At 41.4% G+C, this 23,728-nt stretch overlaps 1 protein-coding gene across 1 annotated transcript in view; it reads left to right on the forward strand.

Annotated features, from left to right (window-relative positions):
- The window catches only part of DCLK1 (doublecortin like kinase 1), a 242,367-nt gene that overhangs the window by 190,095 nt on the left and 28,544 nt on the right, over window positions 1–23,728 (forward strand). Inside the window, exons 7-11 of the mRNA XM_075050574.1 lie at window positions 7,655–7,739; window positions 9,070–9,178; window positions 14,094–14,151; window positions 14,905–15,024; window positions 20,692–20,838. Coding sequence (XP_074906675.1) covers window positions 7,655–7,739; window positions 9,070–9,178; window positions 14,094–14,151; window positions 14,905–15,024; window positions 20,692–20,838 — 519 coding nt within the window. The remainder of the gene's footprint in view (window positions 1–7,654; window positions 7,740–9,069; window positions 9,179–14,093; window positions 14,152–14,904; window positions 15,025–20,691; window positions 20,839–23,728) is intronic.

Genomic DNA, 23,728 nt, shown 5'->3' on the forward strand with positions numbered 1-23,728 from the left:
CACGCAGAGCAAAGCCCGCGAGCGCTTGTCCCGCTTTTTGGAAATGGGCGCGCGGCCCCCCCAGGAGACTCCCCCGCCCAGAAAGCAGGGCTGGCCGAGCAGAGCAGAGCCGAGTTCGCTGTCGTAACATCTTTCGGCTGGCTCGGTTTGCCTCTCCCACCTCGCGCCTGATCCCAGGCTGGCCGAGCGCCCTAACCCCCGCGGAAGGCCATGGGTACGTAGGTACACGTGTCGTGTACGCACACGCTAGCGAAGGGTTGAACACACACGCAGTGCACACGTACATCTTTGTATGCATTTTTGTGTCCGTGTTTGCGCATGTTGGTTATATTCAAATTTGCTTCAGTTAACCCTCAGCAGTGAAGTATGAAAAAAGCTGTTCTGTATTCAGCGTGTACTTGTTGTCTGATGTTATATGAGGTAATTAGTTTGTGGTTTGCCCTGCAATACAGTGTTTTGGAATTTGGACTCTAGTGAAAGAGGGGCTAACGATGTTTGTGCTAAGGCCTCTTCATTTTGTTAGTTGCACTATGATATTGTAAATATTGGCACATTTACAACATAAGTTTAAGATTTTACAAAGTTATGCATACAATTATTTTTTTTAAAGAAAAGTTCTTGGATATTTGCTTTTTAAAATATACCATTTTTGTATTAATGTGATGCAGGAAACCAAAAAGAAAGCTGTTGATTTATCAACAAAAAATGTAAAACTTGCAAAAATAAATGCCGATGAATGTTTTATTTCATATAATCAGCTGAAGAAAATCACCTTCATTTTTGTGCCATTGTTTCATCATACTGTGTTGTACTTGTGTTTCATATTTGACCATGTCATCCTGGTTGCAATTTGTTGTTTTGCTAGATTTAACATTACTGTAGATTATTGTAAGCGATGTAATAAATATATTTAAAAAATACACACTGTTCAGTGAGTTTATTTTGGAAACATGATTAACAGGCTTTAAAAAAATACTTGCAGTTGGTATCACTTGTTCATTTTGGATCAGCATTGTCCATCTAACAGTTCATTTAGTATAAGCATACGGGATTCATGCATCCTAATGGGTTCCTTTAAATAGTGGATGTGTTCAGTGCCTTTTTAAATAGTAAACTTTGGGCTCTAGTGTGTGGAGGCAAAAGATCCTTCAAGGAAGAACTTGGTTTCTAACGGGTCTTTTGGAGACAGTAAATATACCTGCCTTGAATTGCTTATGGGTAAGTTTGTGTGCACGCAACGGGATAGACATGAAGTCTGAAGTGGGAAATTAGCCGACTATCCAAAGCAAGGTACCGGCTCCCTGCTGACAGCTCAGCGACAGCAGCGCTCCTCGTGTAAGACAAGTATTAGGAAAATATGCCTGTGGAACACTAAGAGTACTGAAACATACCCACGGTGTTTTGAAATAAGTACCTTGTTTTCTTGATACATCTTTCCACTCTTTAAAGATACATATCTATAGGCTAATTTTATTTTTTGTTGGGCAGGGGAAGAGAGATGTTAGTTTCTGACATGTCATCTGCCAGTCTGATACTTCAGCTGATGTTCAGACACTCTCCTAGAGGGATCTGTGGGCCTGCTAAAAGTTCTAGTTTTGAAACTCTCTTGGTTGCTAGTAAATAGGTCTGCCTAAAAAAGGTGTGCAGACATAGAAAGGAAACAGTATTATAGAAATGAGGAAGAGTAGAAAAAAAATAATTGAGGTTTGTCTCTACCAAGTAACAGTTAAGAATACCAGGAGAGCTTTTAAAATACAACTCAGATAGATTCAACATAAAAGTGGTGATTGTGCTGTGCCCTTAATTAGGTGGAAGAAATAAGAACCTCCTTTGATGGCCTTTCAATTTTTATTCTGTAGTTGAGTGGAAAATTTTACTTGTGTATAACTTTAGAAAAGGAAAAAGGAAACCTTCACATTGCTTCACCGCACGTGTAAGTTTTTATGTTAACCACAGTATGGATACAGTAATGACAGGTCAACTTCCGATACCATGAATGTGATACTTCTTTTTTTTTTAGATCATCAATCTTTTCTGGAGGATGCCAAAGGTTGAGTGAGCCTACAGTCTGAATTATGGCTCAGCTTTGGAAGCAGCTGTTAGGAGCTAGCGGAGGTTAGATTTAAGTTTACTGTTAAATACCATATAGGAAACTATGCTGGTCTTTCAGAATTGCCTTGTTACACAAATCAAATGAGTGTATAAGCAGTCGATGCTGCAGCTTAATAAGAGGATCCTAATAAAACAAAGTCCTTAAGCTTAAAAATGTGACTTCAGTCTGTCAGCTCCATTTCCTTGCAAACTCTCCCACTTGTCCCTCTGTCCTCAAAGAAGAAAACCAACACAAGTTCCTGAATGACTACACCAGATTATTGCTTGTGTGGTTTGAACTTAGCTCTTCGCCAAGCTGTGTAAGTCCTGAATTGCATAAATGAACAAAAAAATACCATTTCCCTATGTAGGTAGGACCTCTTTTCAGTCAAGTGTCTAACAAGACAGGGCAGGATGTAGAACTGTGGATAAGAAGCAGTTTCGCATACATTTTTTATTGTTCCTTTCCAGATGAAGCAGTTTATAAATAAATTTGGATCTTACGTGTCAGTTTAGTGCAGTGTCTGAATTTGAAAAGAAAACAGTTGCATCATTTCTCTTTCTATACATTGAATTCCATTGGCTTCCGTTCTTTCGGCATGAAGATTATAGATTTGATGTTTCTCCACGAAGTAGTTTTTTGCCAGCTCTGTACTGTTTACATGAAAACTTCTTCCCCCATCTCAGCTGGCTGGGCCAAAAAAATGTAAGCGATTAAACAAAAGAAAATAAAGAACATTTTTGGCTGGATAGAGTTGGGAGAGGGCGTTTCAGTGTAACCCTTTGCTTCTCTCTAAATTGAAAAATAAAAAAATGAGTTTGCCTTCTTAAAAATTGCATCAAAATATATTATTTTACTGTTTTAAACCAGCTGTCCTCTGCTTTACCTTTTGTTCTCTGGAGATGTACCATTTGGTTGTATTGACTCGCTTATTTCTTGCTTAACACTGTTACATCTTACAGGAATTCAAAGTCCTTCAGAGCTAATACCTGCACTGGACTGTTGTCTTTATTTTACCATTAACTGTGATGATCTTTAGGCTAAGGAACTGACTATGTCAGGAATTCATGGCGGCTGCCTTGAAAAGGTTATTTATAACCAGACTGAACGCTAGTATGGGCTCCAAAACAGGTGAGCGTGGTTGCTTAACTGTTTAGTTTTGGGTTTAATCCTATTTATCCTTGCCGAATTGAACTTCATCTTACACATATTACTGACACACATCGCTTTTTGTATGTTTTTAAAATTCTGTAGAATTCTTCAGAATAGCGGAAATCTTTGGAGGCATCATTTAAAGACATTAATAATTCCCTTATCCTGAGCCTCCTTCCTGAATTCACACTTTGTTTACTAATTTTAATCTTTGCTTCATTAAGCCTGTTTCTAAAAGAGCAGAACTCTGCATGAGATCCAAACTTAGCGTTACACCTGTGTGCATTTCTGTTACTCACATTTCATCCAGATGCTTCCTTCATGCTAGGAAAATACAAAGGCATCTATTGTTGAGAGACTTTGCAGCCTCCATATGCGCTAATAAAGGTTTTGAGAGGTTTGGAAAATATAATGCAGTATTTGGGGTTTAAGATTCAGGAATCTGAATTGCATTAGCAAACTTCCTAGTCATACTTGTTTCTTTTCATAACTGGTGGTCCCCAAGAATAATTCCTGCTCTTTAGTCAGAGGGGGCTTTTTAAGATTAATTTAGGGCAAAGGTGAGTATGGGGAGAGAGAAATTACAGTAATATTTATTTTACTGCCTTTTTTTCACGGACGTAGCACAATTTCCACTGAGATAGAAACTATTTACAAAACAGTTGCTAAATAAATCTCCCAGTGAGACATGGATGAAACTCTATAGCACTAATGTTTCCGTTCACATCAATGAGATGTGTGGTGTGCTGGCCATCTGTTATATAAACCTGAATAGGATCTGAAGTCCTTACACCAAAGCCCTGATTTTTTTATGCCATCGCTTTTATGGAGGTGTGCCATAAAAATGGCCATGTGCTGGCAACCTGTGCAACTGGACCCCTTTAAATCTGTGTAAAAGTGATGACATTTCAAGCACCTCAGCATCTCTTAAAATTAAAACAGCTAATTGCATTAAGGTCTGTGTGTTGAAGAGATTATACCCTTGCTTAGAGTTTGTTTTTCCCCCTCCTCCCCATCTGCAATATCCCTGATGGAGTCCACAGCTGTGAGAGCAACAGCGTGCACGACAGAATGCCTCGCGATTGGCAAGCCAACTGGAAGGAACGCCGAGACCCACAAGGATTGCTGGACCCGGAGGGCTTTCAGCTTGTGAGAACAACGAGCTAATTAAAGTCTAAATAAACGGAATGGCCTTCTAGCTGAAGTAAAGAGAAATAAATAAATGCCTGCATGTTGTTCCAGAGGACTGAATAAAGATGAAAATATTTGTGTCGTGTTTACCTAGTAACGTTTCTTTAATTGTGAAAGGGGGTCCGTCAGCAGACTTGGTCAATATGTGCAAATGTACAGTTCCTGATTTCTTTTTAATCTGTTGTTTGAATAGGAGGGGTTCAGCAAAGGTAATGAAAAGTGTGTGTTTTCTTCATATTTTTCAACTCATTTAAAAATTTTAAAGTTTTAAAAATCTCAGTATGTATTTTTAGCAAATGTCTTCTTAGCTACTGCTTCCTTGCCGCCAGTGAGCTCTGCTTCGGCTCACACGCCGGTGCTTCGCCCGCAGATCTCACTGAAGGGGCTGTATGCTTTGTTTGCAGACCTCTGGTACAGTATGTGCTACTAAGGCATCACTTTAGTTCTTCTTCAGTTGTGAATATCATCTTAGCCTTCCCATCCTTACGCAGTGTCAGTAAGAAAAGAAATAGGGGCACTTAAAAATCGATCTCATATTGATGTTTTATTTCCTTTAAATATTCTATGGGCCACTTTTTTTTCTGTTTGTTTAACTAAACCTTGGCTAAATACATATTTAGGGAGCTATACCTAAGACAGATATTTAGGAGTGAATTTAATTTCAGTCATGTGTAGGCCATTAAGATTATTTGTATTTAAAGTGAAGCACTTGCTGTAGCGCTTTGCTGAAATGGGCCCTCAAAGAAATCTAACTTTGGAAGGACTGAGCGGTCACAGTTCTCAGTTAAACCTCGCCTTGAGGGTCCTTAAGAAATTCCGTTCCCAAACAGAAATTTGAGTCCCTCTAGGCACCTATTCTGAGAATATGTGGCCACTGAGTTAGGTCTCGATTTTCACTTCTCCCATTCTCACAAATGAGAACGATGGGTGCGAAACTCCGTAAAGGGACTGTCAGACTGCTGAAGAAAGCTGCAGCGGTGTGTAGTCGGCAGTCTTGACCTAACATCTGCTGAAAAGTGTAATCTCACTATTTAAAATACAAAAAGCTGAATAAAGTAGCTGCTTGATAATCTATTGAAAAGCTAGCACTAACCTTTTTGTGTTGTACCCCTGAAATGTCATAAAGATTCATTCCTGGTTGCATCTGTAACAAATATTAAACATATTTAAATTGTAATTCCTTTAAGAAAATACTGTGGAGCGGGAAGTAAGAAATTGGATGCCTGGTCTAGGAAAACAAACAAACGCAGGAGAATGAGTAGAGAAAACATGTTTTTCTGCTTATTTTACAAGCAGGAGTGTAAAGGAAACAATTCTCTCATTACATGTGTATAAAAATAGGCTTTGAGAGTGACTTCTCCAGGCATGAGAACTCCTAGCATTTTCCCGTTACCTTGATCCTCATCTGCTCCCTTGTTCAAAAACGAACCAGAGGTAAGTTTTACTGAGACGTCCTGCAGCGTTTAGCACAGGAATAGCACATACATAAACACGTCCTAATCTTGAAACAAGGGCAGCAATATCTTAGCAAACTGCATAAGATCAGTCAGTGCTCACTTCTGTTGTCAAGAGGCAGCAAAACTATTCCAAAAACTGATTAATGCAATTTTTTATTTTAGTCAAAGCTCAGAAGAAATGCTTGGATGGATGAAAAGAATGAGCTGGGGTTGATTAAAAGAAAAAAAAGGCTAAGAGTCTCTTGGTAGATGGGATGTGCAAGCTCGCAGGATTATTTAGTGAAAAATAGGCCAAGTTCAGCCTTTGACTAAATCATCTGACCTTAATCTATTGTGGGAGAAATTAAAAGTTAGTCTGTTCAAATGAACTCAGCATCCTGGCCAGCTTTTACGTCTGCTGACTGCCTTCTCCCTGGCTCTGCACTCTGCAAAAATCCCAACTGCTGCACTGTTAGTTATTCAGTTGCTGGCTGTGCTCTGCAGTGGCAGAGGAGAGAGATCATTCAAGAAGCTGTATTAAATTTGTAAAGTGGATTGCCACCCTTATTGTGGGCATCTAGATACCTTGCGAACGCAGATAAGGAACTGATAGTGTTAGTTGCATGCAGTACAGCCTGCAATTTATGTGATATATAGATTGAGGAGGTGAGGAAATACTGCAGCGCTTCATAACCTTTCAGCATGCGAACTATGTGAACCCCAGAAAGTTTTCGTTCTGGAAATCGTCTGAACGCTTCTCACTGACGTTGCAACACGAGGACCTGAGGAAATGCTCAGTTTTGCTGTGAGTTTAAAGGGCCACTGTTGCACTGTTAGTTTCTCCCGATTTCCTTTGAAGACGGGAGAATCCTGAAGATATGTTTGTACAATCGTTATGCAGCACAGGATAGATGTTTTGGGTGAAATCCAGGCCATCTCATACATCTGTGTAGGTTCATCCATCTAGATGCGTGATGAAGCAGTCTTCCTGAAGTACGTGCCTGGAGTCCATACGTGACACCGATGGGTGCTTTGGAAGGCTCCACTTCTGAGATCTGCCTGCTACTCTTTTGGCATCCAAGCTGGTGGCTACAAGCCTCCTTCTAGAGACTATAGAGATACCATCCTCTCCCCATTAACTGTACGGGCAAGTGTAGACACTTGCTGTACAGGTACTTGAAACTGAGGTCTGGACTCATGCCTCAAGTGAGCTGTTCTCAATCAAATGCTTTTCCAAGAAAGCAAACATTTTTCACCCTAACATTTTATTTTCTCCATATATTACCACAGTGATTTCTCCCTTCTAGACCACAACTGGGGAGGATTTCACCAGAAAGAGGTTTGCAAAATTGAGGAATTCTGCCTGTAACAAAGCCAGCGTCGGTCAAAACAGACGTTGGTGCTTCTAGTGCCTGCTGGGTTAACGGAGTGGCTGAAAAAGCAGTCTCCTGCCTGCAGAGGGCATGCAGCTCCTCGGTTTTCCCTGCCAAAACGTGTGTGGAATAGCGAGAAACTAGTAGACCATACATAAAAGCGTTGCTGCACATTGCTGCGTGTGATGGGTCAGGGATAGCTCCGTGTACGCGGGGGTACTGAAAGTGTGAATTCAGTGGAAAAATTGGACGCGTTCCCAAGCATCCACATATCCCTCCACCAAAGTAAATTGATGCTTTACATAGGGAACGCTGAAGCCTCCCCGGGACATGTGTCCAGCACGCACGTGCTGCAGGTACTCGTGCTCCTTAAAAATCATCTGTTTTCGTTTGTGTCTCTCCATTTCCAGAGCTCCCAACACAGTGGCTCCTCTACCTCATTAGCATCCACCAAAGTCTGCAGCTCTATGGATGAAAATGATGGACCTGCAGAAGGTAACGTTTGAAGGCTGACATTTCAAAGCAGTCGATGTGGCGATAACAGCAGCTGTGTAGGAAATGAGTCATTCTTCCTGCCGGGAAGGTGGGAGCGTCGCGGGCTGGATGACTCTCCCAGAGGAGGCTCGTCAGTCTTAGCACACCAGTTGCGTTCACTCTGGATCGGATTCGATCTGGACGTCCCTGTTCGGAGGTGGTTTTGTTGCAGGATGCTCCAGGTGCTAGTTCTGCAGGTGATGCAGAGCTGGCTGGATTATTTCAGTAATTTTTTGTCTCATCTGTCACGGTACTAGAGAACCTGCTGCAGTCCTGGGTCTTTACTGAAAACTGATTAGTCTCACCCCATGCTAAGGCTGAGGGATAGTGTCCGCTCAAATACTGCCAGTCCACACACGGGTACACGTGAGTGTGTGTGTATGGTCCCGTCTGACACTAACTTCATGCTGCCTGTGACTGCAGGCAAACCCCAGCCTCCTTGTGCTGTAACATTCACTTTTAATGCTACACTGGAACAAAGGACAGATAAAAATACAGTTAAACCCGCTGTCTTAAAGAGTATAAATTCAAGTCACATTTCTGAGAGCCATTTTTTTATATACTAGTTTGTATCAGCTGCAGTTTACAGTCTGCTTTTAGAGGCATGTTAGGTATTTGTAACACGCTATTTCAAATACATTTAAAAATAATGGTACATGAATGAGCACTAAAACACATGAAACTACAAACTTTTCTTATGCTTAGACACTGTGTAATGCAATTTTACCTAAACATCTGGTGCCCAGGTTGCATGCGAAGTAGTATTATTGAGAACATTTGTTTAAAAACTAAATATTTAATATTGGGGGAGGGGGAGAACTAGCACTTAGCACATGAGGAGTTTTATGGATGTCTCAGTTTACAGGATGTAATAAAATAAGTGCTTGAGTGTTGGACTTCTTTGGTACATATATTTAATCATGCTGTGTCAAGGAGTTCCAACCCTTTTTGGAGGCTGGTCTGCGCTTGTGCAGATCACAGAGGCCTTTTCATAATTAAAAAAATACAATTTTGGTTTTGTCCTGGGGGCATATTGCAATGGGAATGGTAAACCATGTAACACTCGAATGGTGGTATGTTTGAGCCCCCAGAAGTCTTATTTTTCATTATTGTATCTGTGTGAAACCTGTTGAGTATATACAATGTCAGCAGCGTGGTTTGACTGTACAGTAAGTGAGATACTGACTCGGAATGGTTTCCAGGCTCCTAAACCATAGACTTAAAATGCATGTTATGTGCAACATCTGTGTTTCCTTCACTAACAATAAAAATGTACTAATGATTCTTTCAGAAGTGTTGGAGGAAGGTTTCCAGGTTCCAGCATCGATAGCAGAGCGATATAAAGTCGGAAGGACTATAGGAGATGGAAATTTTGCTATTGTGAAGGAGTGTATAGAAAGGTGAGGAGGATAATATGCTTATTACTGTAAAAATAATCATTAATGTCATGCTTTTCCTCGATCATGTCTTTATTTGTAGAATATAGGACATGTAATAAGGTAATGTCTCAATGCCAGATGGAAAAACTAGACTAATGCCCTCTCATAGGAAAAAGAGAGTGAGTCCAAGGGACAGTCTATGAATTTGATTCTTTGTGGGTTTTATATGTTTTTTTTCTGCAGTACTCTGCATGACTTTACCCGTTCTTTGTGTTAATTCTTTCTTGCTGCACTGAAATAACATCTTTCCTTGCGGTATGTTCTTGCAACTGTCCCTTTACGTTAGAACAATGAAACATTTCACATGTAGGAGCATTCTGTAAAGATGTCAGGAAGTTTTCTGTGTCTGCTGTAGTGGTGGCAGTAAGCACAGACCTGACTTTGGATCCATCTATTCTGCCATCTGACAGTGAGGAGTAACCTCTTCCGTGCTTATCTTTAATTAAATGGGCATCTATCTTCTGCTTGCCTGCTTGATGCCATTATATGAGCTTCATCCAAGTTTAGGAGCCTGCACTGCAGACATCAAAATCTAACTTCTCCAATGCCCTTTACTGTTAAGAGGTGAGAGCAGTCACCCTTAAAGACTGATTTTAGACATCCACTCCAGATCAGAGAAGTCACAAGTCACCTCAAATGTCGGTGTTGCTGAAAGTGTCCAGGTTGACTAGCTCAGGTGTCGGTTTCTAAATCTGGTCAGGCAGGTTCATGAACCAGGTTTGAACTGGCTCTACCCAACATTAAGAGTGTAAAAAATAGACAGAACAAAGACAGAAATGCTCTGAGCTGAACTGCAGGTGCTTTTTGGTGATATTGTTAAAAATAGGAGAATATGGGGTGAAAAAGACAGAAGGTACCTGTATGTGAAATGGTTGTAAGATTGCCCGTGTTAGATAGTAGCAGTGCAGAGAAGGCAAAAAAGTGCCAGAGCTAGAGATGTCCAAAAGAAAGAACAATAGAGACGTCAAGGTCTGATAATGAAATTCTACAAGTTTTATATCCCCTATTAACAGATCTTGGAGAGGAGACTCTTGCAGAAGACTGTAACCTCACCTTTAGGCTCAGAGAAAGAACCTTTGCTCTTTACCCTGTAAGAATGTGATATTAACCCTAGAGAGTAAGTCAAGATTAGATCTCATGGCAGATGATGATAAATTAGCTTGGCTGGTTTTAAACTAGAGTCTCTCTGGAAAAAGACAGGTCCCGCTCTGCGTCCGAAAGAGTCTGGCAAGTCGGAGACCATGAAGACAGCTGTTGGGGAAAGGGGGAAGAGTGGATTTTGTATCAGCTGACAGTGTGCTTGTGGGACTTGGCCAAAGCTCTTGTGAGGCCTTGAGAGCTCTGTCAGAGTGAGTTCATGGTGGAGCTGGTCATCCGGAGGGCAATAGCTGTTCAGATCAAACCCCAGGGTCTGAACGCTAAACTGGGGAATATGGAAACCTAAAGGAAGCAAAGCAAAACAATATGAAAACAAGAAGGCACTGTAAAACCCTATGGAGGGGGCATGACTGATGAAAAACGTGGGTGAAAACATACAACTAGGGAAAGAGAAGAAGGCAAGCTAAAAGTGAAGTGAGTAATGACTGAGAGAAACAGATTACAAGGCAAAGTAAAAAAGGTTGAGCTTTTGATACACTGTCATTCAGCTGAAAATGCCAGTTGTGCTGAGAGACAGTTCAAATCTGCTAGTGTGCATTTTACAACTCTTTCTCAAGCTGAGAGAAAAGACACGAACAGAATTAAATATAGGTCCCACCACACCTAAAAATAACACTGATTACAATATCCTCGAGAGCTTAAATGAAAACTGTTTCCTGTCCTCTAGTCTATCCCATGGTCCCAGAAGTATCCAGTAACACGACGTATCTAGTGAGTATGTGCTCAAATAGCATGATTACTCAGGTATTCCCAGATACACACTCTTATGTTCTCTGAGCTATACCATTCCATAGATCCCGTTTATATCAGAGAGTTAATACTTTGGGAGAGCTTGAAAATTAAAGTAGAATTATTTCTGTTCATTTCCACTTCTAAAGCAGTATACCCTTGCCATCACAAGTGTGGAAGGAGAGACTAAAGACTCAGAGGGTAAATTAAAGCCAGTGCATGTAAAACCCCTTCAAAAACATTCTTCACGGTCTTTCTAAGCAAAAAACACCTCACTTCAAAGTCTGATATGTCCATCATTTTTGCAGAGCCAGAATTGATGGGGTGATACTTGGGACAGAGGACTTTTCCACTTTCTTCTGATGTACAATTCCTGTGTGCATTAGACTTCAAAGGAATAGCGCCACGAGGTGTTAAGCAAGTAGGAACGGGTCTTGTTACACATCTTCACCGATCACTTCTTCTCCATAGCTGTGGAGACCAGCCCGTGCGCGCTGGTTAGCCACTCCGACGCTTCAGATGCGTTCACAGGCGTTTTCCTCTGACAAGGAACGGTGCAAATAGAAACCAAAAACCATCCTCAAAATTTTCACGTGAGGACTTCTAAAGCCCCTTCTGTGCATCTGTGAACGCACGGGCGCGCACACACGCACGCGCAAATACATTTCATGCACACACAGAAATGATGATGGTAGTTTTTTGTCTCCAGTGCAATGGAAATCTCTGCGAAATTTGCAATAGGTTAGAACGGCCAGGGACCGTAGCACGGAGCCATGTTAGGAACGAGGGGTCTAACTCTGTGCCCTGCGGTACTGCTGTGGGTCTGGGCTTTTATCCAGCTGTAGCGTGTTTCCTACTTTGTGTGGCACCTTTTTATTGTTTGGGTTGAGTGATAGGTGAGAGGCAATATGCCCGTTTCACTGGGAGTTTCTGGCATGGCCGTGCGTATTTTTTTGGCGGGTGTGTAAGTTGCCGCGCTGCTGACAGCCTGCGGTTCTGCAGCTTTTCAGGGGAAAGGATTTGCATTATCTTAGCTTTAATTTTCTTTTTACCAAAACAAAGAGCAGTCAGAGTTGTCATCTGCTCGTTACATATCTGCTCCATCATATGTGCAATTTGTCCTGTGGTGTTTTTATATGTGTTCATTTTTAACTTTCAGATACTTCCAAATTCTGACATTTCCTCACTAGCTCAGATTTCCCAGTGTTTTGGAGTACATGGAGTCTCCTATGGCCAACAAAAACCATCAATTTCCTTTCTCATGACAGAAAGGAAGCATTCCTAGGGCAACCAAGCAGCTTGAAAGAGACTCCTATTGAAAGAGGCTGTATTGTGTCTGAGTTTGAACCCCAGATATCTTAATTTCTAATATTCCTTCTCCTACCTCCTCCTTCCATTCCCCAAAAATAGCACCCGTATCTCTGCCTGTCCCCTCTCTGAGCTGGGACTGTAGCCACCAAACAGCAGCACCAGGACGGGGCACCCCACATGGAGTGTGGCCCATTTCTGGTACCTGGAGCATTAAACCCCTTTGGGGGGGAGTACAGATACGAGACGTTCTTAATTTTTCTTTGCTTAAGTCTTGAACAGCCATGCTGTACTTTTTTTCCAAGTCATAAGCATCATCATCCAGTGTGATTTCTTTGCACAGTCTTTTAATTGATGTCTTAATACAGACTGTCTTTGCTCCTTGCTGACCTGGGAGCTCAAACAGAATTAATATTTTGGGTTTTTTCCTTCTTTTTACTGAAGTCCTCATTTTCTCTTAAATTAATACCTAGTGGTACATAATTTCCAGAAGAATTCTCCATGCTTAAATATGGCAATGAAAATGCCCGGTCATTTTCCTAATGCAGTGCTTTCAGTTTATGACTCACTTTGCATATCCTATTTGATAGACTGCACACTTTTAGGCACATTCATTTCTCTGTTTAACTTATTGTATATGAGTTTAATGTATCAGTTTAACTGTTTTGCTAAATGAAGAGTGAAAAAAAATCACCCCATATGCTTGAGAGGTTGTTTTTTTTTTCTTTATTTTTTAACCAAACTTATGCCTAAGGGCAATGTAATAGACTTTTGTAAAGCTGTTTAGATTTTTATTACAAAATGAAAGCGTTTCGGTGAGAGCTTTTTCTTATATTACCCATTCTCCATTTAACCTTATAGTGAAACTAGAGCTTGTGTACGGAGCTTCTTGGTTTCATCCCTCCAGCCATCTTTTGGTTTTGTAGCTTGATTAAGAAGTGGAAGTTGGTACTGTTAACTTGTTTACAAGCTTATTTGTCTCTGTTAGCATTCTATATAATAAATATCTGTATATATGTGGTAGCAATAAATATTATATGGTTTCAAAACAAAAACACATAAAAGGAAATGTGTTCTCATCCTGAACTAATTCTCTATAATTTCTTACTATCTCCAGAACCTTTCATATTCTGTCCTGTAAACATCATATTTAACTCTGTTAAATATCATATACTTACTGAATATATAAAACATTATTCCAAGGACTGACTTTTTTATCATAGCAGTTGTAAGTGTAGATGTGCAAACAAATGTCTTTTCATTTTAAGTAAAAAATAAAAGTATTTTCCATAGGGGTTTTTTTTGTATAATAGAAAACAAAACTTGGTTTTGAAAAGATTTGGGTCTGTAAATACTGTATAATATTTTTACATAAAACTGCAGAAGAAATAACAATTACCACTACAAAATGAAAAAATCAAGTGATTTTGTTTTGAAAACATTGAACTGTCTTCATTTTTCAAAAAAAATGCTTAACGCTTTTTTTCTCAGGCACACGTATTCAATAAATTTGGCTCGACTTCACAATTCCAGTCAAATCCAAGCTTCATTTCTTGACAAAACAAATACTTGAATAGAATTCTTGCCCAGACCTACTGCGCTCAAATGACAAATATAAACTCGACTGAGAAAAATATTCAATGTGATTGAACATACAATTTTTTCATTTCTCTTTCCTCAGATCAACTGGTAGAGAATATGCTCTGAAAATAATCAAAAAAAGTAAATGTAGAGGAAAAGTAAGTACAAAAAAATCTTTTTTCTTTTCTTTTTTTTTTTTCCCCCAAGAAACATTTGTGAGAGATCAGTTTGGGAAGCTGTCAGTATTTGTATTCTTCTTGGCAAGTGTTAGAATTTTTCTGGTTGAAGCCTTTGCCTGCCCTCTGGAGACCCTTGGAATATCAGTATAAAAGGCTGCAATTTGCCTTTCTAGATGTGTGTGTTGATTCTCAAGTTGGTTGATTGTGTGTGGGCACTCCCCTTCCTCTTTATACCCATAATTATGTCTTCTAACTTTCATAATTCCAGATGTTATAGAAAACAGAAAAATAATACTAATAATTATAACAACACCGGTCACTATGTCTAAACAGTCTGCAAGGTTTAGCAAATTTATGTCAGTTTTATACCAAGTGACTGTTAGCTTTTGAAATCTATAACAAAAGGTTCTCTGAGAAGATGCTATCATATTTTTAAATCAAAAGATTCTGCATCAGAGAAAAAATTTTAGAAGCTTCCGTATTTAATTTTTCTCTGCATCAGAAACATGTCTTTTCCTCCCTTTCTTTTTCTGTTCTACTCTCTGTTCTTCTTTCAGTTATCACACTGATGTTGTTTCTAGGTATGTTCCTTCCATATTGCTGGAGGCAACATCTGTTACCTTTTTAAAAAGCGCTGAAAAATCCACGCAGGTCCCAATTCTCTCTGCTTTTTCCACTGTGAAATTTTTTCCCACCAACCCATAGTCATTAAAGATTTTTTTTGTGTGGCAGGAACACATGATCCAGAACGAGGTATCTATTTTAAGACGAGTGAAGCATCCCAATATTGTACTTCTGATTGAGGAGATGGACATGCCAACTGAGTTGTACCTTGTCATGGAACTTGTAAAGGTGACTATTATGGAAACAAGCTGCTTATTAAGAATTGTTTCAACCATACTGAGAAATTTCATTGGTACTAATGCTTACTAAAAATCATGGAATCACAGAATAATTTTGGGTGGAAGGTGTCTCTGAAGGTAGACTTGTCCAACACCCTACTGAAAGATGTGTCACCCACTGTCAGATATTTTTTTATAGCTTTCAAACATGTCAAATATTTGTCTAACTTTCTGTAAGCCACACTCAGAAGTGCTCTGTGGACAGTACTTTGGAGATCAAGTTTTATTTGCTTCCCAAAAAGAATTATGTTTAAAAAGTTTTATCTTAAAGAAACGCGTCTGCCTTGAGGTGAATTGAAAATACACCCAGTGTGAAGAGCCATAAATATCAGCCTTCGTAATTCAATACTCTTTGATAAAATAGAGTTTAATTAAATTTTATTAATTTATGTTAAATTTAAACAATATTACCTGTCTTTTTTCTCTACTGATTTATATTAACACATTGTCAGGCTTGCCTCCTTGATAATAATCTAAATTTAAGCTGGAGGACAGGAGAAGTGAAAGAGAGAAACCTGCTATTTAAAGCATGGTTCTATTCTGAAAAGTAAGTTTGCAAATGCAGTAGTTTATATTTGGTCCCCTATTTATTCCATCATAGTAACTTCCAGATCTCATGTATTTATTTCGGTCACTGGTGGAATTACATGTTCAAATTGGATTATGAAAGTCAGACCAGGTCATGTCTTGCCCCCGTACTGTCAACAGTGCCGTGCAAGAAGTACCAATTTAGCTCTCGGTTCTGGTACTAATACGCAAGTATGCCACTGTGTATAAAAGGTGGTAAAAATACATTTGAGTAAATTGTAGGAATTAAGACAGAAAACCGCTGAGGACATCTTGTTCTCCGTGCTTAATTTAACAGAATACACCTGTTTTTCACATTCACTAATGGGCTTAGCGATTCTCCCTCCTTCCACAGCTGTTCTGTGGGAAGGAGATCTTTCCGGCAGCCACCTCCATTTCTGTACCTCGATCAGCACCTTCTCCTGGGGCAGCCTATCATGCCTACACCTGGGAAATCCACGGTTTTGAGTGTTTCAGGACAAAGATGACCATGAAGCTGTGCAGCAGCAGCATTTGTGCGCAGGCCTGTGGTATGTGCACACTCAGCACTCGTGAGCAAGTCAGGCGCTCCGAACCCTGGCACCCGGATCACTCCCACGTATCTTAAATTAAAAGCGTGGTCACCGTCGGGAGACATCCTCTGTGTCAGTGGTTAGAAACAGGCACCACCAGCGGTCGGGAGAGAAGGCGATTTTGGGAAGCAGGGTTGTTATCCGCTCTGCTCTGGTCGGAGGTGGAGATTGGGGGATGCTCTTAATGTGGGCGCCTCATTGAGATGTTAGGTCGGATGATCCCAGGTCCAAGTGTGTCTTAAAGAACTTCTCTGTGAGAAGTTGAGGCCGTGCCCCGCAGCGTGGGAGGTGGCAGCGCTTCCTCTGCGGTTTGAGCCTACCCGGTGCCCGGCTCGGCTTGCGTGGTCCCGTGGAGCTTGTGGTCCCGCCAAGCCTACCGCCCACCAGCTCCAGGCTCTGGAGGAGCACGCTGGGATGTGCTGGTGGCAAGGACCTGACAGGGTAACCAGCTTTCCCATTTTGTCTCTGATGGAGAGCTTAAATCCCGAGAAAAAAGCAAAATGCTGGCACTCTTCCACACCACGAATCCCTCTGTGCAACCAGTCCCAGAAGAATCTCCCCACCACAGTCACAGCCCTCTCTTGCACTCAGGAGCACAACGTGAAGTAACACAGCTTCAGGTCGGACGCCATTAGCCATCTAACGCTATTATAATCATAATTACTGCTCTTTTCTGCGATAAGCGAGCTCGCTCTGAGATCTGTGCTACTGCAGGTTTTCACCAGTGTCCACGAGAGGTTGTTAAAAGGTTCCGCGGTAACTCTTGCGCGGCGCTGCAATCGAACGCAGCCGCAGCTTCAGCCCGCATTGACAAATCCGTCATCTTGGCCCCATGAGATGTGCTAAGAAGTAAAAGCTGTGCCTTGTCTAACATGCCAAGACGTAAGCACATAGCTGGCTTTATGGGTGCAACATGCTGTGCTATTCATGCTTGAAAAATGCTCAAACTGTAGTCTCGGGTGGATTTTTAATCAAAGTCCTACTCGGCTAAATAAGAGAGGAGGGGAGCAACAACTCTTACAAAATAACTAGCCTAAAAGATGTATATAAAGAAAACCATCCGTTATAATCATTTTCTGGAAAAAACTGTTCCCTTGCGCTCTTTCTTCTTTACTCTTCAGGGTGCTGCACATACTAAGATATTTATGCTTTTAGTTATGATATAGAAAGGGCTTTATAGACACCTCTGTAGTTCAGATATCCTAGAGAGCACTGGTTTAATGTTCTTTACTTTTATGTGGAATAATAGAAGAAATTTAGAAGAAATATCCTGATCCTGGGAAGTCAACTTTGTTTCTTTGAAGCAAACATCTATTCCTTAATATTTAGCTGGAAAAAAAAGCCTTGTTATACTCTGTGGGCACCAGGGAAGGTATTTCTGGAAAGACATTAATTGTTAATTCGCCAATTGCTGACTGTTACCATTTCATAGCATGCACTGTTAGAATTTATTAACCATCTGTTATTGACTGACTTTTGAAGACCTGACTTTAAATCAAACTCACAGACAGGAAAGAAATTCAAGGAGAAAAGGCTTGATACTGCAGAGCACGGTTTCAGTTAATACCACCCTGCATTAATTGGCAGTAACATGTTTGACATAAGTGGCTGCTGCAAATACTGCCCTCACCTCACGGCAGATAGGCCATTCATTGCTTTGTAAAGTGTAAGAAAAAGCACTTCATAAATACAAATATAAACACATTGCAAGTGGTGCTTGTAAAAGGAAGCAAGGACCTGGTTTCTGGCACGTTGCCTTTTTACACAGCGAAACAAAATTGTTATTCAAACCTAACAGGGGTTTGGCCAATTTAACAAGCAAGATTTATTGCAGAGTTTCCTTTACTGCTCCAGGATATGATTTCACTTTTGCAGAAGAAAAGAGAGATTATATCATTTACATAACAAGGTAATAAATAAATAATTGGTTACTGTACTTCCAAGTATACTTCCTCATGTGCGCAGATAATAAAAACTGCGTTCAGATGTTGCTGGTCCCATTTCACTCCCGAACGGGGGATTTAAGACTGAAATGTCATCCTGAACTCACCCCTTGTGCCTGAATAAATGATAGTGACCCGCTGTGTGAATCGGCTAAGCAGAACCTTGCAGGTTAAAGTGCTCTTCAGGGAAAGGGGAGTCTGAAAACAATTCTTTCTGATATAGCTGTCAGCTCCGTTAACTCTTTCCAGGATATCACCTCTCTTTTAACTGCAGAGATTCCCACAGACTAAACAAATGCTCTCTTTTCTTAGCAGGCTACCTGGTAAGAAACTTTGCCGAGTAAAGTAGACTGCTTAAATAGAGACAATTATTCTGCTTTAGATTGGCTTGACTGTCCGTTAATGTGCTCTGCAGCCTCTATCTTTTCCTGAGTTTAGGTTTCTCTTGCACATGAACATTTGCTCTTTATCTTCTGACTTTAGGCCAAAATTTTCCTTTCTCTTTTTCAGGTTCAGCTTCTTTGCTTCTTGCCCCTCATATCTCAGCTCGGACTGTTTTCTTTGTTTGGAGGCAGATCCTTTGCTGATGTTATTGACACCTCTCCTGAGCATCTGGAACATATTGGATAAGACCAAAGATGTGTCTAATCCACTACCTTATGTTAAAAAGCAGCTGGTACAGGGGCTTCACAGGATGGAGCTTAGGGAAGATAGATTATTTATCCCACATATTTTGCCACATGCTGATATCTAATACTTAGGGATCAGATAATGCCATGAAGGACATGGTATTGTACTTTTGCCAAATATTTGGCCTTTCTCGCTAATCCTCTATCTGGTTTAGCTTGGCCTTTTATTCCTCCTTTTCCTTGACACTATGTATCTTGGGGTATCTTGATCAGTCACCAGCCAGAGCGAGAGGTTTTGATGTGGTCCAGATTTGACGATGGTTGGCTGCAAGCAGTTTCCAAAGCTGGGGTTTCGCATCTGTAGTGGGAGTAAACCTGCCCTGGCAGTCTTCAGCTGCAGCTCAACAATGCGAAATTTGTAATAATTTGTTTGGGTTTTTTTAACAAGTAATGTCTGTTTTCTTAGGTGTGAGTCTTCGGTGGTTGTCTTTTCCTACCTTTTTCTCTGTAGCCGTGATTCCTGGAAAAATTCTTTTTTTGTTTCTTTGCCCTCCTCCTTTCTCTTAGTGAAAACAGTGTTTACTCTGGAGCTGAGCCTTAAAAAACCCCAGCAAATAACTTGAGGCTATAGATAAAATCATGAGAGTTGGCAAAGCTGGGACTCCTCAGTTGCCTTCAGAAAATACCTGCTTTATCTTCAAAATACAGTCTCCTGTGATTTTTTTTTCCTTGATGCTTTGACTGCAGCAGGGATTTTTTGCATTGTTTTTGCAGAATTATCCTTTCCCTCCTTTCTTTTTTTTTTTTTTTTTTTTTTTGTTGGTCTGTGTTTTCTTTATGGTGCTGCTTTGATTTTGGCCAAAGGCCCAATACCTCTGAGTAGTGTCTCTCAAAGGATGTTTGTTTTTTCCTCTGCTCTGTCAAGCTTCCTCCTTAATCTCTTCTTTAAACTTATTTTTTGGTCTTTTGCCAAGCACTTACATGTTCTTCTTCCCGCTTGCCAGCTCAGCTCTGGAAATACAGTCCAAATGTCATGGCTGCCTCAGTTCCTGGTGAAGATCATTTCAACTTTGAGGACGTCCACTTAATTTTCCCTCTTTTCTTTCTTTCTTTCTCTCTTGTCTTCTTGTTTTTCTTTGACTGGACATAGCTTTTAGCTGAATTAGATAGCACGATGAGCTGGAAACGGCACAAGCTGCCGTCTGTATTTGTAGCTGTGGTGAAACGCTGATGTTAATTCTTAAATGTCTTCCAGTATGATTGTCTGACATGTATGCTAGAAAGTGCCTCAGTGTTAACTGCAGGAAGCATCACACTACCAAAAACTTCACCTCTTGTGTGGAGAAAGAGCTTTCTAAAATCCACATTTTCAAAGTTTTATGAGATGGAAACAGACTTTTAAAATATGCCAGCAGTGATGACAGGTAGCTGGTTTGAGTTTTACTCAGAGTTCCCTCATCTTTCTGGAGCTCAGTCAGGCTTTGGGCAAAAATTTGGTGTCAGCCTGTTTGTGATTATAATAAAGAGTGGCAAGGGTCGGTATGCGGCATCGTGACAGGCAGGTATGTAGGCATGCCAGAAATGTGCAAGAGGGGCTCTGAGCACGCAGGTTGGCAAGTGCTGGACGTGTTACAAAAGCAGCAGCAGGTGGGAATGGTTTGCAGGAGAGACTCCGGCCTCTTGGCTGACCAGCTAAGCCATGACAAATGGTTCTGAATTACTGCTATGTTCAGCTGCCATGATGGGGGATGTCATCGCAGTACCCCTAGTTTATAGCAGCAAGGAAACTGTACTGCTCCTCCCTCCTCCTCCTCCTCCTCTATAAATGATGCTCCTTGATCTGCCCGAAATTTTTCAGTCATTTCATAAGCAGTATTGCTCATATGCCATGGTCATTTTGCTCCAGGGAGGAGATCTTTTTGATGCTATTACTTCCACCAACAAATATACCGAGCGGGATGCCAGTGGGATGCTTTACAATCTGGCCAGTGCCATCAAATATCTTCACAGCCTGAACATTGTCCACAGGGATATCAAGCCGGAGAATCTACTGGTAAGTAAAGATTCAGCTTTCGGTATTGTTGATAACTTGGAAGCATGTGAGAGAAGGTCTGTGCTTCTCCCTCCTTCCACACACCCGCCAAGTTTATTTCAGTCTTTTATGTCATTGGTCTTTTAATTTTAACCTTAGCACTGTAAAGCTCTCCTAAGGATAACGGCTATCATAAAAAGTACAGTAATGTAAGCTGGGATGTCTAGACTGTTCCCCAGGACGCAGCAGTAGAGTTGTTCCAGTGATCACTAGAAGTGACCTTTTAGTAAGCTGCAGTATAATTTCAAGCTTCTCAAATACAGAGGTGTTCTGGCGTCAATAGACTATTCTGTACTGCAGCTGCTGGAGTAATTAGCAGCAGTTCAGTTTTACAAACGTGGCGGGTGTAAATGTTGTGCCCTAGTCGTGTAGTACGTCAGAGCACAGCCAGTAAGAGACTGCAGTGTCCTTCCTTTCCCTGCTGCATATCCCAAATAATCCTTTTTATTAGGCCGCCTTCTCAAATAGACAGCCTAAATCTTCCTTTTCCTGACTGGATCTGTATGAGCCCTATCCGCTGAAGACAGTGGAAAACATACCGTGGCCGTTGCTGAGAATTGTGCACTCTCGAGCGCAGTGATTGTGTTCTCCAGCTGACGTAGGTTTCTTTCTTAGTGCATTTAGTCCTGCTTGACACCGAAAAGGCTTTATGGGAAAGTTGACTCAAGCAGACCTCACTAAACTTCCAGGGAGTGGGATTTTTACAGCTGAGGTTCCTCTAGTGGCGGGTGCCTTTAGAGCTCTGGGTGAGGAAGCAGCCTGCCCTTGTTTGCAGAAGCGGCTAAAACCACGCTGGGTGGAAGTTTCCCTGGACGCTGATGATTGCGGCTCCTTTCGCAGCCCGTGCAGAAGTTAGAGCAGCCACGAGCCAGGATTCATCCATGCGGTGACTTGGAGCGTGCAGGAGGGTCTGGGCTGGGGCAAGGCTTGCCCTGCGCTGTCTTACCGCCTCTCTAAACGCCTGAAGTCTGACAACGGCAGAGTGAATTTGGGGGGGGGAGAGGAAGGTAGGCAGGAGGTGGGGGCAACAGGGAGAGGTTTAGATTTGCCTGCCCAGCCATCTCTGGTAATTACCCACTACCAGGAAGGACCACACTGTTTGCACTGTAGCTGAAATTGTTTCTGAGGGATTTTTCCGGTGTTCTGCATACGTAAAGGTCCTACATTGATATTGATACTGAGCAGTGAGGATGCAGCAGTTAACCTCCTGCAGCATCCTAACCCCCAAAAGCCAGCATTTGATTCACAAATTGTATTAATTCTCTAAGCTTTATCAGGTCCTTGGAAAAAAACGAATGCTGTTTTAGAGGAGTGCTTTGGAACCAGCCTTACCTGAGTGCTGACCCTGCCTCTGGCATTGGCTGGCTGTGGCCTCAGCGTCTCTTGACTCTTCTACTTTTATCTTCGTATCTGTCAAATGCGATGGGTAGTTCCGTGTGTCACAAGATCGCAGTTAGGGTTATTTTTGTGGCATTTATCAAACACTTGCAAAATGCCTTCCGGGTCAGCCTTTCTGTTGCTAAAGAGCTTCAGCTTGCCTTCTGCAGCCCGCCTTTTGCTTGTAGCTCTGTAACCCTTCACCTAAGTGGTCACGGCAGTATTTTTCCCTTGTTCTTGTGGCGTTGCTTTCACGCCATTACTGTCACCGTCTCACGCCTGCAAACCCCAGTAGTGTTGTTATGGCAGGTTCTCCTGGCCACCGGTGTGGGAATCGGCCCTTTCCCCCCGCTGCTTTTCCTACCTGTGGGCTGTAGCTTTAGTTTTAGGGGAGCCTGTACCAGACCTGCCCAAAGCAGAGCAGCTAACTGGGGGGGTATGGGGGGGAGCAGCATCTGCCCCGACCAATACATGCCCTAAGGCTAACAGCCCCATTAGCAGGAAAAAATGACAGGGAGGATGAGCAAGGCCTGACAAAAGCTATAGAGTTACTACGGGAAAAATACATGGGTGAAAGGGAACACGCTGCTCTGGAGAGGGCAGCCAGAGGAGGATGCTCATCTGGAGCATCCTTACTGCATCTCTTCCCGGCTCCTGGGAGAGCTTTCCCGTTCGCCTCCTTTGTTTTTTTTCCTTTTCCCCAAAAAGTAGCTTTCATGCTTAGAGCGGGTGTGTGCCATCCGCTACAGACCCTGCTGATAAACTTTGTGTGGGTGAACCTGGCTCAGTGTCCTATGTGCAACACCAGTTATTTCTATAAGTGCTCAAATATTGCGTATTATCCTCAGGGCATGCAAAGCCCACCTAACAGTCAACTGTCCAAGGGTTTAGGGTATGCTCAATACCTGTGATTTTTTAGCATTTGTTTTGCTCTCTAGAGAGTGTCTTCCATGTTTTAATTGGAACATTTTTCATAATTGCTGCTATTTAGCACGTTTATTTTGTCAAGTCATGGGATGTCTTTATAGCCATATAATAAACCCTAGAGAACAAATTCTCTGACTGTTGCCATCTGCACTGATCACAAGAGCAGCTTAGAAAATACTGACAGTCTTTATAGTAATAGGATACATATGGTGGCACACAATTATGTGTGGCTGCATTCAATTAGTGTTGTACAATTACGCAGTTTTATTGCTTAGTTAAAACAGTGAAAGCACTACATAGTGGGTAATTTGCACTAATCCCCATTTCTTTAATTGCCCTCCAGTATTTAAATGCAGTGGAACTCATATAGTGTTCTGAATAACATGAGCGTTAAATTATCTTTCGCATTCCTTGACTGGCAAGTAGCATGCCACAGCTTCACATTGGGCTCCTTTTTATATGGAGTTATAACAGGGTGAGGAAAAGTTACTTTCTTCAGTTTTACAAGTCAACTGAAGTAGTTTTCCAAGGAAAGTAATTCCTGGAA

This window comes from Buteo buteo, chromosome 18, assembly GCF_964188355.1.
Source record: "Buteo buteo chromosome 18, bButBut1.hap1.1, whole genome shotgun sequence".
NCBI lineage: Eukaryota > Metazoa > Chordata > Aves > Accipitriformes > Accipitridae > Buteo > Buteo buteo.